The sequence below is a fragment of the Medicago truncatula genome, chromosome 1 (genome assembly GCF_003473485.1).
Source record: "Medicago truncatula cultivar Jemalong A17 chromosome 1, MtrunA17r5.0-ANR, whole genome shotgun sequence".
NCBI classification, from domain to species: Eukaryota; Viridiplantae; Streptophyta; class Magnoliopsida; order Fabales; family Fabaceae; genus Medicago; species Medicago truncatula.
The window spans coordinates 11,098,473-11,118,227 of NC_053042.1; the positions used below are offsets into that span (position 1 = coordinate 11,098,473).

General features: G+C 32.6%; 3 protein-coding genes across 3 annotated transcripts; 1 reads left to right on the plus strand and 2 right to left on the minus strand.

The window, feature by feature from the left end:
* The first annotated feature begins 2,035 nt into the window (after window positions 1-2,035).
* LOC11430370 (rust resistance kinase Lr10) lies at window positions 2,036-5,412 on the plus strand. The gene is made up of 3 exons (XM_024775541.2): window positions 2,036-2,920; window positions 3,413-3,463; window positions 3,788-5,412. The coding sequence occupies exons 1-3, from the start codon at window positions 2,119-2,121 to the stop codon at window positions 4,927-4,929; spliced, it is 1,995 nt and encodes a 664-aa protein (XP_024631309.1). The 5' UTR covers window positions 2,036-2,118; the 3' UTR covers window positions 4,930-5,412.
* Window positions 5,413-6,627: 1,215 nt separating this feature from the next.
* Window positions 6,628-9,300, minus strand: LOC120575763 (rust resistance kinase Lr10). Its single transcript, XM_024775542.2, has 3 exons — window positions 8,483-9,300; window positions 8,264-8,314; window positions 6,628-7,960 (listed from the first exon to the last, which is right to left on the minus strand). The coding sequence occupies exons 1-3, from the start codon at window positions 9,234-9,236 to the stop codon at window positions 6,828-6,830; spliced, it is 1,938 nt and encodes a 645-aa protein (XP_024631310.2). The 5' UTR covers window positions 9,237-9,300; the 3' UTR covers window positions 6,628-6,827.
* Window positions 9,301-9,781: 481 nt separating this feature from the next.
* On the minus strand, window positions 9,782-19,338 carry LOC25482502 (LEAF RUST 10 DISEASE-RESISTANCE LOCUS RECEPTOR-LIKE PROTEIN KINASE-like 2.2). The gene is made up of 4 exons (XM_013611070.3): window positions 18,544-19,338; window positions 15,129-15,185; window positions 14,372-14,419; window positions 9,782-11,122 (listed from the first exon to the last, which is right to left on the minus strand). The coding sequence occupies exons 1-4, from the start codon at window positions 19,301-19,303 to the stop codon at window positions 9,984-9,986; spliced, it is 2,004 nt and encodes a 667-aa protein (XP_013466524.2). The 5' UTR covers window positions 19,304-19,338; the 3' UTR covers window positions 9,782-9,983.
* Between the last annotated feature and the right edge of the window lie 417 nt (window positions 19,339-19,755).

A 19,755-nucleotide genomic window follows, 5' to 3' on the forward strand; every position in this document is an offset into this window, starting at 1 on the left:
TTTAAATCTTCTAGTGATTGTTGTCTAATTTGTTAGATAATAAGATTGGGCTTATGTTATTGGACATTTATGTTTCTAAGAAGGGCCGACTAAGGCCAAGTACAAGCAGCCCTGCTGCACAGGGCCTCCAAATATTTAGGGTCCAAAATATAATAAAAAAAGAAAAAAGAAATATTTAAGGATCCAAATATTATTTAAATTTAAAATTTTAAGTTTAATTATATCAATAAATCTTAAATTTTGAGCATTAAGTCTAAATTTCTGCATATACCAATTTTTAGGGGTCCAAATTTATGCATATATAGTCAACAAATTCATCATAGTCATGTTTCAAGTAGTTGAAATGAGATTCTGAAAGATTGAGGTTGTTGATATGTTTGCAAAGACAACTTTGTGGATCGGATAGTTGAATAGTTTGGTGTTTGTAGTCAATGTTCTTAACATTGAGTTTCACTTTGTAAGGAAGTTCAATCATAGTTTCATTATTTGATGAACAAAATAACTCAAAGCCAGGATAGCCATATACAAAGATGGATTTGGATTGTGATTTTTGATATGAAAAGGGAATTTGATAACTTGATTTCCACATGTTAAATCTTCTTGACAATTAATTACCGTGGCTGTTGTTGTTCCAACAACAAAGTAAACCATCAACAACAACAATCCCAAAACATAATAGCAAGTGTTCATTATCTTGATTCTTATGAAATAGTAATATGATTGTATGAATATTTCAAACTCATTTTGACTTCAGCTCCCTAATAATTTCTACTGTAACATAAGAGCTTAGTCAATTCACATGTTTCTTTGACTACACAAGTCTTCTAGCTAGCTTCCGAGACACTGCATTTAAGTCTTTACACATGTTTCTTTTGTAAGGAAAAAAAAAAATTCTTGACTATGACGATATGGTGGTCCACTTTGAATTAGTAGTACATGAAAAAAATAATATCGTCCGGAATTTCAAATGTTACTTAACGACTTTTTTTCGACTAGTCTTACGTCGACTTTAAGAAGTGACGTTCCTGGTACTAATATTCTCAGGAACACTTTCGACCCAAGGCAAACCCTTGATAAAAGTCTTACATCGACTTTAAGAAGTGACGTTCACGGTACACGACGCTTGACCACCATTATCAGGAAGAATTTCGACCCAAGGAGTCTGGCAAACCCTTGTAGAACCATCAACTCTGATACTAATATTGGGCCCTTGAGGGGAGTTTAAGAGATGATCCACATTGGATCAAGAGCAATCACACAAGAGAGTTGCACACCACATTTTGACTAAAAACCTTAAACATCTCAAACAAACGTCTTTTCATCCACAAATACGTATACCACTATTACCACATTATTTACATGACATGTTGCTTCAAACAAGGGTTGGCCCAATGTTATTAAAAGTAAGCGAGGCCTAGAGCAGTGTTGAATATACGAGGCCTTTTTTGTTCAAATATGATGCCTTTTTATTTGTAAAATTTAATGAAAACTATTTTTTTGTGGGCCTAATGGGAGGGCTTTAGTGGCCTATCCTTGGGTCGGTCCTGCTTCAAACTATTGGCCAGATATTTTCTCGTGATGTATATGAACGCTCTTGAGTTTATTGGTCATATCACTTATATATTGCTCAACTCACTTTATTGTTTTGATATTTAGTCACACAAACTATTATGTTCAAATTGCTAGGTACTATAGTAACGTAATAATATTACGCAACTGAACTAAAGATGATACACTTTAATGTTTTCTCTCTGTCTATTTCTCTCTGTATATTTCTATAACATAATTCTTCGTGTTCTATTTTATTCTCTACACTGCATATATATTCATGTGTTTTATAAAAAATCACAATAGTAAACATTGGAAATGTCTATGACACAAGAGCTTACGTCAAAACTCCCAGCAACATCTATCAGATTGACCTGAACACTTTAAAATTTGATGAAAAAGTCTTGGAGCTTGCATCAAAAGTTTGGAATCTTGGACTTTTAAATTCAATCATGTTACTCCTATAAACAAACATCAATCAGAATAGTCTACTAAAGACTTCAAAAAGTCTTCCATCTTGTTAAATGCTATCTTCCACGATAATGCCTTTAACTAATTTGATGTAAAAGTATGAGTTTTTGCCACTTCTCAGAAAATAAAAAAATGTCATTCTTTGCAACATTGAATCTTCTGGTGGTGTTGGTGATGTTGCTTATACTTCCATACAACAACGTGCATGGAGATGAACAACAAGATTCATGCTCTACAAGGTGCGGTGACCATAACATAAGCCACCCTTTCCGATTGAAAGACAGTCCCGAAAACTGTGGTGACAAAAGGTACATCTTATCATGTGAGGACAACAACCAATTGATTTTGTACTATGGTTCATTTGGAAAATACTATGTACAATCAATTAATTACAATAACTTCACTATACGTCTATTGGATTTCAATAGTCATGGTTACTCTAATTATTCCCTCCCACCTCATCCACTAGGCTTCTATAGTTTCGATTCAAGGACCATCAATCCAATAGCCTTGCCATATAGAGTGTTTGGGGATCACTATATAGATTTGTTCAAGTCTATGTTATATGTGACATGTCCCAAACATGTCCAATATTCTTCAGGTATTTACTTTGATGCTGCTTGTATGAACATTAGTAATTCTTATGAACAGCAGAAAGGGAACTATATTGTGTTTGGGGACAAATCTCTTTTGGAATTGGCTCTGGGAGATGAGTGTCGTATAGAGTTGATGTTTCTTACATCTTGGGATTTTAAGCATGGTGGAAACAACAACATTTCTTGTACGGATATTCATCGTATGATGTTTTATGGATTTGAACTTTCATGGCTCAATAGTCTTTGTAAACATGGTTGGTATTCAGACATCCTCGATTACAATAACCAACGTCGTGCACCTTCAGGTAATTTTCTCCAAACGACTTCCTCAAAGTTTTTTTCTTCTTCTCTGTCTGTGATTGTAGATTAGACGATGAGGCAGGGAGTAGAGGGATAATTGTTGACCATTTATACCATGTTTAAAAGAAAATGTATGTAAGTTATGATGTCATGTCATTGTTGATTATTTATACCATCTCCAAAATTGATGTACTATTTTTATGAGGATGGTCAACATAGACCTTTGATCATCTATTTTTTTATTTACAGGATTTCGATTATATAATCCGAAATAGCACAATTAAACTTCATATTATATAATCTTAACCGGGGCAATTTGAGAATTTTTTAGGGCCCTTGAGAAGTTAGGAGGATTGAAAAATCTCTTTTAACAACTCTGTACTTATTTTCAAAATCATAATTGGTGTTTGCATACAGTTCAATAGTGCAAAAAACAGTATCCATACTAGACGAACTGGTAGTTTTGTGTTAATCATATTACGTTTATGTTATTGCAGAAACTTGGAGTTTACAGGCTCTGGTAACCGTATCTATCTTGATGTACATAGGTAAGCTCTCGCATTCCCTTAATTAAGTAAGAGATCTTTAGTTAGAATGCATGAGTATTATGCATGATCACTCCTTTCTTCTAAATAAATACTCCTCTCGGTATTAATTATACGGCCATTGACCCAATGGGTTAGGATTCTCAATGCTAAATGCAAACTCAATATAGTTTTGATTGAGAAAGAATAGATCCATTATGATCTCATGCAAACAATTCAAAATAATAAAATATTGAAGCTATCTCAATTTAATATTGAAAATTGAGTAAACGAGATCAGTGCAGTTCTTTTAATTTAAATAAGGAAGTTCCTAAAATTTGTTTACAGGTATATTGCTTGGTTTTCTTTCCGGTGTTAAATTTGTTCTTGGAGTACCTATTGTATTATTAATCTACAAATGGCGACAAAAACATTTATCTGTGTATGATGGCATCGAAGATTTTCTACGCAGTGATAATAGCATCATGCCTATAAGGTACTCTTACAAAGACATAAAAAAGATAACAGAACAATTCAAGATAAAACTAGGCAACGGAGGTTATGGAACTGTTTTTAAAGGAAAACTTCGAAGTGATCGTCTTGTAGCGGTCAAATTATTGGACAAAGCCAAGACCAACGGTCAAGATTTTGTCAATGAAGTTACTACCATTGGTAGGATTCACCATGTCAATGTGGTACAACTCATTGGATTTTGTGTGGAGGGTTCAAAACGTGCTCTTATATATGAATTCATGCCAAATGGATCACTGGAAAAATACATATTTTCTCTTATTGAAGAGAGTAACTCTTTGAGTTGTAAAAAATTGTATGCCATTTCTCTTGGTGTAGCTCGAGGTATTGCATACTTGCATAATGGATGCAATATGAAAATTCTACACTTTGATATAAAGCCTCATAACATCCTTCTTGATGAAAATTTCAATCCAAAAGTTTCTGATTTTGGATTAGCTAGGGTTTCTCCTACAGACAAAAGCATTGTGTCCTTAACTGCAGCAAGAGGAACCATTGGATACATGGCCCCTGAACTATTCTACAGAAATGTCGGCACAATATCTCACAAAGCTGATGTCTATAGCTTTGGGATGTTGTTGATGGAGATGGCAAGTAGAAGGAAGAACTTGAATCCATTGGCTGAGCAATCTTGCCAAATTTATTTCCCTTTTTGGATTTATGGTCAGTTACATGATGGAAGTGAAGTAACAATTGAGAATGACACAGATGAAGAAATGAAATTGGCAAAGAAAATGATGATTGTGGCTTTATGGTGTATACAGACAAAACCAGGTGATCGTCCTTCAATGGATAAAGTGATTGAGATGCTTGAAGAAGAAGATGGGGATTTGCAAATGCCTAATAAGCCTTACCTTTATCCACAAGATCTACCAGCTGAGGATTTTAGAGATGGTAATACTAGAAGTTCTTGGTCTTCCTCTGATACATCAATAAATGATTTCATGGAACCAACCTGATCTCGTGTTGGTTCTCGGATGAGTTGCACAAAAATTGAAGCATATTCACTGCCAACCAACTCTTTCAGAAGTATTTCCCAACTTATGCAATTAATTTTAAATCTGTATTGGTATCACCATGATAGTCTTGCAATATGTATTGGTCTCACCATGTTGAGACATCCATTGTCACCACCAACGGTTTGTAGGTCATTGAGCAGACACCATATAAGCATCGAAATTGTATGCGTTAATGGTTATAGGCCTCTAAGTACATGTGTGAATACACGATGAGGACGTTAGTGGTTGATATACAAAATAAAAAACATAATATCTAGCTTGATCCAATAAGCCTTTACAGAAAACTCGGTTTTTCTTTGTTGATCCAATGTGTTAGTGGTCTTTATAATCATCATTTTACCACACTTCATTGTACTAATTTGTTACAGTATTTTACATGTATTCTTGCAAATATATATTAAGGTTTATCTTCCACCTTCCACACTTTATTTCTTTCTTGAATTAAAGAGTGTTTTTTAATATTTAAAAGTAAAAAAAAAAAAAAAAAATGCTCCTGAAAAATGGAACTGTGTTTAGAGGGAGGAGAAATACTAGGAACACTCTCTTAATATATTAAAATAAATTTTATATTTTAACTTTATTTTAACACGGATCATGATATCATGGAGAAAAACGTTTCTGAATTCGGTTTTGGCAGTTTTGTTTACAATGCAAATATTGTTATTATTTACTACTTTGTTTATATCAAAGCTCAACTAATGTATTCCTCAATTTCATGGGGAATAGATTTTACAAAGAACACCTCTAAGGGAAATAAATAATGGCCCCTCCAAGGGAAATGTTTCCTAACTTGCATACTAAGGAGAATTGAGCATCTAAGGAGGAACTTGCCCCTGCAATTGCATCATATGAGAAAGATGCCACTTCCTCCTCGAGTTGATTTGTTCAAGTTAATCTGTCATGGTGTTCTTGTTCAGACAAGTGGTGAAGCTGCTTGTGGATGTGTCCTTTGCGATCATCATGGAACAATTTTATTTGCTTTTGCATCTTGATTAGGTCGTTGTTAATTTGATAACACAAGCTAGGCTCTGGGATATTTTTCTTGACACTAAGTTGGTAAGGAGGCTTTAGACAAATCCAAATTGAGTCTGATTCACTGGTGGGAATAAGATATCTTTCGGATGAGTGTTCCTCTACAGACCCTTGTGCACAACTTGTCGTTGGGATCCTTGATTTCCAAGCTAAAGGCAGTGTCTATCGGTGGTCTCTTGTTTTACAGAAAGCTAATCAGGTTGCTGACCGTATGGCAAAGTTTGATCTCTCTCTAGATGACAAGAGTAAAGTTTTTGATTTTGTTCCTACTTTCATTTTGAACGTTGTTTTCGCTGATTATTTGGTTGTTGTCTTTCCTTGTAGTTTCTAGTGTTTAGGCTGAGAGCAACCTTGTTTGCGACTAAACACAATAATATGGCTTTTTGTAAATACTTTTTTTTTTGGAAATCCAAAAACAACACATATATAAGTTAGTGCCCCTACATCTCCCCCTCTGACTCTGAGGATTAATATTGGGATATATATTAAAATTAAAGAAGCTAATCATACTCAATAAACATTAACCATTATCAGAAGCTAACTTCTGTACAGACCAAAAAGAGAAAAAAGCTAACTATATATAGCACATTTAATTCCACAAGTCTAAAGAAAAATAAGTTTTCAACGCATCCTTAAAACATAACAAGATATCACAAAAGCAAATAGAGAAAATAATCCTTAATCCATATCTAACTCTTTGTTGGTTTTATCCATGAATATGTGTTGGTACGTATTAGTAATATTTATATATTTAGAACAAAAAAGTTAGATGCAAATTTTTGTGACTCATGTTAACCAAAACCAGATCAAATTGGTTCCTTGGAATCAGTTACTAATGTACCAGAGGAATACAATGAACTACCAGTTCTATCATCTCGTACGTCTTGTGCATCAAGGTCAGGCTGATTAGGCATTTGCAAATCTTCATCTTCTTCTTCAAGCATCTCCAACACTTTATCCATTGGAGGACGATCACTAGGTTTCGCTTGAATACACCACAAAGCCACTATCATCATTTTCTTTGCCAATTTCATCTCATGATTTGTAGCATTCTCAATTGTTATTTCTCTTCCATCTTGTAACTGATCATAAACCCAAAAAGGGAAATAAACCTGGCTAGATTGACCAGCCAATACATCCAAGTTCTTCCTTCTATTTGCCATCTCCATTAACAACATCCCAAAACTATAAACATCAGCTTTGTAAGATATCGTGCCGACATTTCGGTAGAATAGTTCAGGGGCCATGTATCCAATGGTTCCTCTTGCTGCAGTTAATGACACAATGCTTTTATCTGTAGGACAAAGTCTAGCAAGTCCAAAATCAGAAACTTTTGGATTGAAATTTTCATCAAGAAGGATGTTATGAGGCTTTATGTCAAAGTGTAGAATTTTCATATTGCATCCATTGTGCAAGTACTCAATGCCACGAGCCACTCCAAGTGAAATTGAATACAATTGTTCGCAACTCAAGGAATAATTCTCTTCGGTATGAGAAAATATGTATTTTTCTAGTGATCCATTTGGCATAAATTCATATATCAGAACACGTTTTGAACCTTCCACACAGAAACCAATGAGTTGTACCACATTAACATGGTGAATCCTACCAATGGTAGCAACTTCATTGACAAAATCTCGATCGTTGGACTTGGCACTGTCCAATAATTTGACTGCTACAAGACGACCACTTCGAAGTTGTCCTTTGAAAACAGATCCATAACCTCCATTGCCTAGTTTTGTCATGAAATTTCCGGTTATCTTTTTTATCTCTTTGTAAGAGTACCTTATAGGGATGATGCTATTATCACTACTTAGAAAATCTTCGACGCCATCATACATAGATTGATGTTTCTTTCGCCATTTTTTGATTAATAATACAATGATAAATGGCAATCCAAGAACAAATTTAACACCGCTAAGCAAACCAACCAATACACCTGTAAGGAAATGGAATTGAAATAAAGAAAATGAAATTATAATTAACTTCCATATATAAGTTTGTTTTTTTAAAAACATAACAAAGTGAAAACCGAAAAATTTGATGTGATGTATTTCAATCAAAGTTATACTCAACTTTTTTAAAAAGAACAGAATATGGGTAACCTGAACGAATATTTGTATTTGACGTGGGGATGTCGGCAAAAACAAGGGCCTTCAATCTAAAAATATTTCTTGTACTACAAATTTGTTTTCTGAACTTTGTGTTACATTGACTTAAGAGAATGCGAGGGCTTGCTTACCTAAGCCGAATGATAAACGTGCAACTATCCAAGCCGCGTTATTCCAGTAATCTGCAAGAGCAAACATAAAGCATAGTGACATATTGAGTGTTATTTAGTAGCACTCACTCTAACAAATGGATGTGGAAGATCCACGCGATTGTAAATAATAGAAAAATTAAGCATCGAAATTGAAAAAAATAGAGTATATAAATCGCACAACTGCATATATATACCAACCATATTTACAGTGAGGCTGGTTATATTGATCGAGCACTGCATACCGACCATGTTTACACCGACTGTTGAGCCAAGAAAGTTCAAATCCATAATACATCCTACGACGAATGTCTGTACAAGAAATGTTGTTGATGTTGCCATCATCTTCAACATCCCAAGTGAGATACATAAACTCTATATGACACCCGTCTCCCAACCCAAATTCCAACAGAGATTTACCATAGCCACCAACATAGAAAGAATTCACATCCTGTGAATATGAAGTTCTATTCATACAATTACCAATGTATGAATATTCCATCCGATTCGGACAGCTCACATATAACATAGATTTCGTCAACATATGATTAGTGTAGTTTTTGTATCGATGATAGGCTAGGTAGGGTGAGGTGAAGAAATTAGAACTGAAATTATAAAGCCCTAAAGAATAATAAGAAGGGATGGAATTATTAGAAGAAGCAAGATTGAAATCCAATAGTCGTATGGTGAAGTTGTTGTAATTAATTGATTGTACATAGTATTTTCCATGGTATTCTTCAAATTCATAGTACAAAATCAATTGGTTATTGTCCTCACATGATAGGATGTACCTTTTGTCACCACACTTTTCAGGACTGTCTTTCAATCGGAAAGGGTGGCTGATGCTATGAACACCGCACCTTCTTGAACATGACTCTTGATGTTCAACATCACCATCTACATTGTACGAGAATATCAGTATTAGTAACACCACAACAAGGGTTAAGGATGGCATTTTTGGTTTTCCGATTATAGCAAGTGAAAAAAACTAGCACATTAAATACGTGCGAATTAAGCATCCATCCATATAAATAAAAAAGTATATGTCACATTTTACATGACGCTTAATTATCGCAGTATAGTGGAAGCTAGCTAGCATTTGATAGTGACTTTACAGAAGTTAGGCTCCACCACATAAGAAGTGCTCAATTATGAAGATGGCAAGACGCGATGAGAAATTTAGGCACACGTTAGTTTTGACGTAAGCTCTTATGTCATAGGAAGAATGAATCATTGAGGAATTTTATTTTGTTAAAAACTTTAGATAGGTGATACACACCCTCAATTATGGAATTACGGACTTTATCAATTCAAATTGTGTAGGGTTCTTTGTTGGATCATTAATCCAACGTTGACATTATATATGAATAACTATGTATTGTTGATTGTCACTTAAGCTCAGTTAAGTTTAGCTGAAGTGGGCAACCCTAAACTCTAATAGGGTGTGAGTTTTTAATGCGTAGAGACTAAAGTGCATATCTATTTTTATGATAAGTTTTAATAGAAATATCAATAGTCAATCATAATTTGAGTTATATACTAAATAGGTGTGGCCCAAGTCACAAAGGTAACATAGTTCCTTCCATGAGTCAACGGACTCTCTAGGAACATTCACACATATATAGATAAAAATTGCATACTTATAATAATAATGCTTGGTGACAACAATATGATATGTAATTCAAACGAGAACCAAAAGAGATCAGTTTGGTCCCTTGGAACCACTAACTGATGTACCATCGGAAGTCCATGAGTTGCTACTGTAAACATCCGCTATTGGTGAATCTTGTGGACAAAAGTAAGGCTTATTAGGAATCTGCAAGTCTCCATCTTCTTCTTCAAGCATCTCCAAAACTTTATCCATTGAAGGACGATCATCAGGTTTTGTCTGTATACACCATAACGCCACAATCATCATTTTCTTTGCTAGCTTCATTTCCTGATCTGTGTCGTTCTCAATTGTTACTTCACTTCCATCATGAAATTTATCATAAATCCAAAAAGGAAAATAAATTTGGCTGGATTGCTCAGCCAATGCATTCAAGTTCTTCCTTCTACTTGCCATCTCCATCAACAACATCCCAAAACTATATACATCAGCTTTGTAAGATATTGTGCCAACATTTCTGTAGAATAGTTCAGGGGCCATATATCCAATGGTTCCTCTTGCTGCAGTTAATGACACAATGCTTTTATCTGTAGGACAAAGTCTAGCTAGTCCAAAATCAGAAACTTTTGGATTGAAATTTTCATCAAGAAGAATGTTATGAGGCTTTATATCAAAGTGTAGAATTTTCATATTGCATCCATGATGCAAGTACTCAATGCCACGAGCCACTCCAAGAGAAATTGAATACAATTGTTCGCAACTTAAGGAATAATTCTCTTTTGTATGAGAAAATATGTATTTTTCAAGTGATCCATTTGGCATGAATTCATATATAAGAACACGTTTTGAACCTTCCACACAAAAACCAATGAGCTGCACCACATTAACATGGTGAATCCTACCAATGGTAGCAACTTCATTGACAAAATCTTGATCACTGGACTTGGCTTTGTCCAATAATTTGACTGCTACAAGACGACCACTTCGAAGTTGTCCTTTGAAAACAGATCCATACCCTCCATTGCCTAGTTTTGTCTTGAATTGTTCGGTTATCTTTTTTATATCTCTGTAAGAGTACCTTATAGGGATGATGCTATTGTCACTACTAAGAAAATCTTCGACGCCGTCATACATAGATAGATGCTTCCGTCGCCATTTGTAGATTAATAATACAATCATACATAGTGCTCCAAGAACAAATTTAAAAAGGCTGAACAAAACAATCAACTCACCTATAAAGAAATGGAAATTAGATAAAGAAATGAAGTTACAATAAACTTCATTATTCAACAAAATTGTCTTTATTGCTTTTCAAAAAGACACAAATTGTCTGTTTAGAACATAACGAAGTGAAAATTGAAAAGACAAATGTTTTTCATACACAAGTTTGACATCAAAAATACATACATAAATGAACTGTTCACCCTATTTATATAGAAGTGATATATGTACAACCATTTGTGATAACTTTCATTTTTTCTCTTCTCATTTGTCCAAAACAATAGAGAGAGAGAGAGAGAGAATAAGAATATAATGTGTGGTGTTGTCAATTTAGAGGTCCTTGAGAATTTAGGGCCTAACTCATACGTCAAGGGGGCTTAAAATACATAAAGATAAGAATTTTGCTCTTCCCCAGCAAGTTTCGCTCCCACCCAGCTGAATTGTCGAAAATACCCATGCCGCCATGCGTGAGTTAAGTCGCACACCACTGGCCTGGGCGTGAGTTAACTCACGCACGTTGGCCGGTGGTATGAGCTCATGAACAAACGTTTTTTGGACGGTGGTCAAGTTTTCAACTTTCAATCCACACGTTCTTTTACAACCTTTACACGTTTTTTTTTACCACATTTATGGTGGTTATAACCTACACTACCATTCCCACCTATAAATACCCTTTCATACTTCCCTATTTCCTCACACCATATCACTTTCTCTCCCTTCTCACTCTCTCCCTCTATTTCTCTTCTTTCGTTTTTTTCCAATAGTCTCTTTGGGGGCAAAAGTGATCAGACTTTTTCAGAGAAAAATAGTGAATTGCCGACTTGGGCAAGTGATCCATTGGGATAAAATTAAATTCTCTTCTTTTTACCCCAAAAACTTTCTACATTGGATAAAAAGAATCTTCTTGGGGTATAAAAAAAACCAGATTTAAATTTAGTCCAAGGGTTGATGATGTATTTTCCCCAAGAAGGTTGCTCACTATTTTGCCCCAAGAAGGCTGGTCACATTTTACCCCAAGAGGGTAAAAAGAAAATAAGTAGATTATTTAGTGAATTCGAATAAATGTATCAATGTATCAATTATTGTGTGAAGTTGATTAATAAAATGAGATGTTGTTATATGTATTAATTTTGTTCATTTTTTTATTTATATTTGCTTTTATTTTCTAATTTTGTATTTAATGAATAAATCTGAATAAATATTTATTAATTTCATTTCTTTTTATTTATATTTGTATTTATTTAATAAATAAATTCGAATAAATATTTATTTTAAATGCATAAATAAATTAGAATAAAGTAAATAAATAAACCTGGCAGGAATAAAATGTTCTCATGGACCAAAACTCAAGTGATTAATATTTGCAGTTTAAAATTGGAAGGATTAGCAAATACAGGGATCAAAATTGAAACGACCCCATTTGCAAGGACTAACTATATAAATAAGCTTATATTTTTTGCATATTTTACCATCACCATATTTAGAAAAAAAATATGGACGAAGTCTGAAAATAACCATGTAAAGAGTTGAAATACTTTGGCAAAAAAATGGTTAAAATATGATGAATTCAAAATTAAATACACAAGCTTGGGTGAAATCTATGTTTTTTGTTACAAGGATTATTGTCAAAACCTCGCCCAAATTTACGGGGTTTGTTTGAGATACCAACCCTTTAAATTACAAATGTTAAATACTTTGATCTCTTAAATATGTTTTTTAATGAGAACTTATTTTTTAAAACTTCTTAACATGTGCAAATTTACATACGATAGAAAAACTTTTTTTTTTTAAATAAAAAAAGTACAATCCACCTTTACGCTAGTGTTAGCTGGTAATTTCATCAGCCTCATTTAATGTGGTCAACATTAGCTTACTTTTACTCTTGCAGGAATCGAAGTCTTTTCTTCAACTTAAGGAGTTTCGACGAGATGTTGGACTTAGCATGAAAGGATGTAAAAGCCTTAAGGTTCGATAAGACACGAGTCAGGAATGCAAAGTCGTCGAAGTCAAGCAACTTCCATTGAGGCAAGAAGATTCGAATTTCAAAGAGAAACGGTTTCCTCAATGGAGAACGTGGGAGACAAGTGGTTGTCTACATGGAAGAAGTGCTGATCGTGGGATTGTACTTTTTCCAGTTATTTTTCTATGTATATATAGGAGTTTTCCATAGGTAAAATGGGTTGCAAATCACCTATACAAAATTTTAAAACACTCGAAATACCAGCTTGAGAGAAAAGAGTCATAAAGAATATATGTAAAGGATTTGTCGAGCCACCTTTATTTTTAATGCATTGTACTTTATTTTTCCTTTAAGTTTCAGGAATTTTAAACTTAATGCCTTTACTTTGCTTTTAAAAACCCTTTTTCTATTGAAAGATATCATACGGTCTCGTCCTGTTCGTAAAACAACCTATGAACTCGATGAACGCTTGAAAAATAAATGCACATGTACTAGGATTTCTAAATTGATCCTGCTTGTAATAACAAAAAAAAACCCTCGTAGTTTGCCAAACACATCGGTAAACAACTAATACTAAAAAAATAACTCACATTTTGTCCTCGTGAGTTTAGCTCAGTTGGTAGAGACAGTGCATAATATATGCAAGATTCGGGATTCAAACCCTTACCACAAAAAAAAAAAAAACTAATAAAATAACACTCTTACTAGTTTTTTTTTAAGGAACTCTCATACCGGTTAAAAGATTCGGTTTAAAATTCTATTACTGAAAAAAATAATTTCTTAAACTTTGATTTGAATCTCTCACCTCTAAGGTGCATTTGTTTCAAGTTATATATGTAGATTCCTGGGAATAAAATGATAGAAATATACATGTCTATGTTTGTTACAAGTTTAATAAATTATATTCACGGATATAAAATGTTTCTGGGAATAGAAAAAAATTTCAAAAGAAAAGGGTGGAAATAAAGTTCTCATGAAGATGAGAATAAATTCATATGTAACTACATATTTTTATGGTTTCTAAGAATATTAAAAGGTTAACCAACATCTTTTATTGAAGAGCACTGCTATGTAGTGGGAAGATATTTTTCGTGAAAAATATGTGTGAAACGGTGGTAGGATATAAGTTTTGGAATTGGTGAAATAAAAGAGGTAGTTGTGGTTATAGATTTGGTCAAAGTAGTGAAAAAGGAATCTGGTGAACTTATTGTTTATTCCTAAAAATAAATTTGATAAATTTAAAACAAACACATCCTATGCATTAAATTGGGTTAAGAGTTAAGAGAATGTGAGAGCTTACCTATGTAAATCAAGGTAACTTTGCCCCTCGCAACCCATAATTTCCGTTCTGTCAAAAAGAGAAAAAAGAACATAATTTATGGGATATTGCAAGAACATACACATAACATAACATGGTTAACTTAACAATATATATATATATGAGCTGCTAATTTACATCCACTTAAAAACACCAAGGTACAAGTTAACAAACTACATCAAATAGTTATTTACCAAAAACCCCATTTGCCATTATTTAAACCAATTATAATTAGAAGGGTAATTTTGTAAGTTACTTGTTCTTTACCATGTTTCTTTTTTGTTCCGTGTTTCCTTTTTTATGTTTCTGTTTTTTGGTATTTCGTTTTTTCGTAAGTTAAAATAAGTTTAGTAATTATGCTACTAGGTTAAGATGATATTTTTCTACGTCGCCGTGAGTTTAGCTCAGTTGATAAAGACAATGTATATATAATATATACAAATTCCAGGGTTAAAAAATGGCTTACTAAGAAAAAGTCCATTTTTTGTTTCATTTAACAAAAAAAATCCAGCAAGTTTAATATGAATTTATTATGTATAATCACCAAAAAAAAATGAATTTATTATGTATAAGTAAATGATAATTGAATGGCGTACTATAAAAAAAAAGTTAATTTTAATGGTTTTCTCCAACAAATCTAAATTTCTAACTACGTTACTCGAAAAGAAAAAAGAAAAAAAAAACTTTGTTTAACATGTCTGATGTCGTACATTGACTTTTCAAGAATGTGTAGGCCTACCTAGGTAATACGTCTTGATAGGTCCAACTCTTACGGCCTCAAAATACCGGTCATCACCTGCAAGAACATAACACAAAACATGGTAAACAAACATACACTATGGTCTGGCTAATGAGTTTTATGGGACACTCTTTAAAAATTAAAAAAAAAAATTATTTTATATAAAAATTAAATATTTTAATTTTCAATCTATTTATTACAGATATTTTTATAAAAATTTACTATTTAAAGATCTTAAGAGTGCCTCCAGAGTGTCTAGGGCACTCGTTAACCTTTCCCAACTAATTATCAATATTCATCTGTATGCATAGACTCATAGTTAGATTCATTGACACATGTCCAATTTAACATACAACTAAAGTACATTAGATGTCTTTTAAGTTACTCTAGTGGCGGAGCACCACTTGGGCCAAGGTGGGTCATGGCCCACCCCCCAATTTTTTATTTATTTTTATTTTTATTTGTTTAAGTATAAATATACCACTAAATTTAAATACAAACATTAAGCTGATTCACTCAATTATTTTCACCTACATGTGTATGCTCTGTGATTTGTTTACTTTAAGAACAAATATACTTTTGGATCTCATCAAATGATTGATATTTCATTTATTTGAGAAGTGTATAATACGTTAATTTTGAGACATTAATTCTAAATATAACATGACAATTTATACTGGAAGAGAAGTTATTGTATGTAGTAGTTTTGATTCAATTTTATATGATTTCAAGTATTTTGGAATCCATAGATAATTATTTTAAATTTTTAATATATGTTGTTTAATTTTTTGATTTTCAACTTTATGTTTAATGCACACTACAACATAAAATTTGTTTTATATATAATATTTCATTTCGGTGGCCCACCGGAAATTTTTTTTAGCTCCATCACTGAGTTCCTCCCTCGGGTCATATTTATAAGCAAAAAAACAACTTTTAGGTTTATTAAATAACAAAGGTATCTGGTCTATATAATGATCATATACATTAGTTATTCAATAAACCTAAAAAGTTGATTTTTGTTTATAAATGTGATCGGGGGAGTAATTAATTATAATAAAGTTGTCTTTAAGTTTTTTTCGTACCACTTACGTCTTTAAGTTATTTAATTGCAACAAATTAGTCTTTTAGGTATTTTTTGTAATATTATATTTTTAAGTTATTTAGTTGTAAGGTTTAGGCCCTAATTTAACTTACATTTTTAAGATTTTAAATCTCTCAAATTGTTACGGTTAAATAGTTTAAAGGACCTAATTGGAACGAAAAACAACTTAAAGATCAACTTGTTACAATTAAATAACTTAAAACACCTAAGTGATATGCAAAAAAAATAAGAAGATTAATTTATTATAATTAAATAACTTAAAGGACATATAGTGTAATTTAACCTTAACTTACTTATATCTATGATAATTTTGTGCAGAATACAAATTTTATAAATTTAATGGTTGGATCATATTGTATTATCTTGATATATAATCATACATTTAAACATTTATATAATTTGAATATCTCTTGTTATGTCATTTAGTAGTTCACATTTGTTCATATTTTATTGAATATCTCTTGTTATGTCATTTACTAATACACATTTATTTATATTTTAAATATTATATCTATTATAATTTATTAAATCAGATCTAAACTATTTTGCTGGCATCTCATCAATTTTTTGTCAAGTAATACTATTTGTGCAAAGTCATTCATTTTTCCTATGTGACACTTTTTATATTGCACTCTTATTCCTATTTCCTACCACTTCACAATCCCCTACCAAACTTTTAGGCTTTTTCTGGGAGTTTGGAGGGGAGGGGAGGGAAGGATTTTGGAAAAAAGGAAGGAGCAAGTGGAAGAAATATATGACATTGAGAGAAAAGGGCTTTGGAGGTTAATATTTTACTCATAATAAAAATTCCCTCTCATTTTGGGGAACTCAAAAATTGTATTAGGGGAGGGTTTTGGGGTTATGAAGGGTTTATATGAATTTTTCAAATTCAATTTATATATGTTGTTATAATATTCTTAAAATTAAAAGTATATTAATCATAAGTATTAGTTTATCATTCTCTAAAAAACTGTTCTTTCAAAAAATGTGAATTTTTTGTCTATTTTTCTATATATTTCCAACCCCCCAAAACCCTCCCCTCCTTTCCCCTACGAATTCCCAAACAAATCCTTCATAACTTGTTATACATTACAATAAAGTAATCAGATTGAGTGTCAAATGATATTAGCTTTTTTATGAAATTTTATAGGTTCATGTTAATTTGGGCACATGTTAAGGAACCTAAAATGAGCAACTTTGCATTGGAAAACATGATAATTTAACTTTTAAGAAGTTGACTGCACGACTTTTAATACGTATATTTCTATAATAAGTTCCTTAACATGTGCCCTTGAGAGCACAAGTTAACATTTGCCAATTTTATATATTTGATTTACTTAGTAAAACTATTAAATGTGTAATTATGTTAGATTTTATATATTGTATCAAAGAATCTTAACTCATTTATTGAGTAAAGTTAATATGAGTCTCACCATTTTATATGGAACGTATTTTTAATGAAGGGACATATATAAATTTCACCTAATATGATAATGAGTATTAGAAAAATAGTATTATAGAAAAATGGATCGTCAACCTCAAAAATCTATAATGTCGTATCTACTGCAATAAGCCACTCTCAACTCAATCCATGTACCTTTCCTAAAAGGCTTAATTGCACTTTTGGACCCCTATCTTTCCAAAAGTTGCGGTTATGGACCCCTAACTAATTTAAATACAAAACAGCCCCCTATGTTTTGATTCTTTGGCAGTTTTGGCCCCCCAAGGCAAAATAAAAATAAAAAATTTGACACGTGGCACCTCACTTAGGTTGCCACGTCAGCGTTGACCGAGTCAACACTGGACTAGGGGTTCAAAACTGCCAAAGAATCAAAACATAGGGAGCTGTTTTGTATTTAAATTAGTTAGGGGTCCATAACCGCAACTTTTGAAAAGATAGGGGTCCAAAAGTGCAATTAAGCCTTCCTAAAATCTCATTAACCATTGCCACCGTCTTACCAAAAGGAAAGCTTGTCTTTCATCTACCGAAAAGCAATAGATCTATTCTCACTCGCATATTTTACTCGGAGAAAAATCCAACAACGATTGATTATTATTGGGAAAAATTCAAGTCCCACATCAGATAACTAAGACTCTTGAGAAGAGTTTATAAAGAGGAGACAATCTTCCCCTCACAAATCGATTTTGTAAGGATGAGTTAGACCTCAAATTTCAACATAACATATTCACGCACCGAACTAGACATATAACTCAATTTATATTCAACTCAATTTTAACCAAAATCAATTTAGTCATCATTAATTTCATAGTTTGTCTAAATATTGAGTGAAGTTGTTTGTAGCAAATTACCTGGACGACGACAATGAAGGTGGTTATTTTGATCAAACTCTGCATGCCAATCATCTTTACAAAGACTATTGAGCCAAGAGACTTCAAATCCATAAGACATCATACGGTTGATGTCCGTGCAAGAAATGTTATTGTTGTTGCCATCTTGAGGAGACCAAGATGTGAGAAACATAAGCTCTATACGACATCCATCTCTCAACCCCAACTCCGAAAGAGTTTTGAAGTAGCCATCAACATAGAAAGAATTCTCGTACCGTGAATACAAACTACTATTCCTACAGTTATCTCTGTATATGTAACCAGCCTGGTTCGGACAGCTCACATGCAACATAAGTTTCGTCAATCTATTGCTCAACGAATTGTTTTTTTCTAGATAAGGTACGTAGATATTTGAGGTGAAAAAAGGACTGAAATCACTAGGAGGGATGGAGTTATTAGAAAGAATATTGAAATACGATAGTTGGATGGTAAAGTTGTTGTAATTAATTGATTGTACATAGTATTTTCCAAATGAACCATGGTACAAAATCAATTGATTGTTGTCCTCACATGATAGGTTGTACCTATTGTCACCACATTTTTTGGGACTGTCTTTCAATCGGAAAGGGTGGCTGATGTTATGAACACCGCACCTTCTTGAACATGACTCTTGTTGTTCATCACCATCTGCAATATTGTACGAGAATATCAGTATTAGTAACACCACAACAAAGGTTAAGGATTGCATTTTTTGTTTTCCGATATAATAACAAGTATCCATTCATATAGGGACGGTGTCAGGAATTGAACTTATAGAGGGACCGGCATTAAAAGTGTAATTTAGTAAAAAATAAATTAATTTTCAAATGCATAACTTATATAAAAAACTAGTAAACTATATGTGATATATTCGAAGCTATTATTATCAAATAAATATAAAAAGAACTAACATTTTTTTCTTATAAATTAATCTTCATGTTTGTTTTATATTTTGCTTAGTTGAAAGACTTTTGTTAGACATTTACCAAGGTCTTTTGATAGGCAAACAACATGAATTTTATTAAAGTCATTGTACAAATGGATTATCTCTTTGCCATTAAAATCATTGAAGATGGTGAGAGTGTTTTACTTATTTTTCATCATTTGTTATCTCAGGTTAAGGTGTTATGTCATATGTTATCTGATTTTCGCTGTCAATATGTTTCTCATTGATTTAATCAAATGGCTGGCTTT